The sequence below is a fragment of the Buceros rhinoceros genome, unplaced genomic scaffold (genome assembly GCF_000710305.1).
Source record: "Buceros rhinoceros silvestris isolate BGI_N320 unplaced genomic scaffold, ASM71030v1 scaffold26681, whole genome shotgun sequence".
Classification (NCBI taxonomy): Eukaryota; Metazoa; Chordata; class Aves; order Bucerotiformes; family Bucerotidae; genus Buceros; species Buceros rhinoceros.
In genome coordinates this window covers 3,155-3,845 of record NW_010392893.1, presented here as the reverse complement: position 1 = coordinate 3,845, position 691 = coordinate 3,155, and the positions used below count along the sequence as shown (strand labels likewise).

Genomic DNA, 691 nt, shown 5'->3' with positions numbered 1-691 from the left:
CTCTCGTGCCCGCCAGCGCGACTGAGACCCTCCCGCAGAGGCTGTCGGGAGCACCCACCGGAGAACCTGATGATAGTTTTGGCTCTGAGCTCGTAGAGGCCGAGGGGTCTGAGCAGCCGGGCCATTTCTCTCCAGTCGGCAGCCCTGGCTGTCTCCGGAGAGGGGTATTTCCTCAGGAACTGCCAGAGCACCGGAATCGCCATCTTACCTAGAGGAAACCCCCCGATCAGCCCCTGCCGCCGACTCTCCTCGCTGACCACCTGCCCGCGCCCTTCGCAGGAGCTCTGTCAGGGGCCGGGGTTACAGATCCACGAGTTACGCTGTTTAAGGCTTGCACTGACACAACGTGGACGGTTCTCCACTGGCTCAGCTCCTCCAACCCCGCACTCCCCCACCATGGGACTGACTCCCCCAGGTACCTGACGTTTTGTTGAGAAATATGGTTGCAATGAGGAGTTTCCATGGGTCGTGGAAAAGCGTTTCCTGGACCAGATTGAAAGGAGAACGCGGAGGAGTCCATTTCTGGAGGGCCTTCCTCCTGGGCGGGCTGGGCGCTGCGCACGGAGGAAAGGTTACTGGACAGGGCAGGGTGGATTTATCTAGTGAAGGAAAGTCGTTCTGAAAAAGAAGACCTCTGGGGGAGATTCGCCTCTGCGGGGGCACTGCGTGTGGATGGGGCCAGGGCAATTCC

The 691-nt window shown here is 60.3% G+C and overlaps 1 protein-coding gene across 1 annotated transcript in view; it reads right to left on the bottom strand.

Moving 5' to 3' along the window:
* Positions 1 to 691, bottom strand: part of MBD4 (methyl-CpG binding domain protein 4) — a gene marked incomplete at its 5' end in the record, with an annotated part of 4,927 nt that overhangs the window by 1,780 nt on the left and 2,456 nt on the right. Inside the window, 2 exons of the mRNA XM_010144668.1 lie at positions 59 to 208; positions 420 to 554. Of these exons, the coding sequence (XP_010142970.1) occupies positions 59 to 208; positions 420 to 554 (285 nt within the window). The remainder of the gene's footprint in view (positions 1 to 58; positions 209 to 419; positions 555 to 691) is intronic.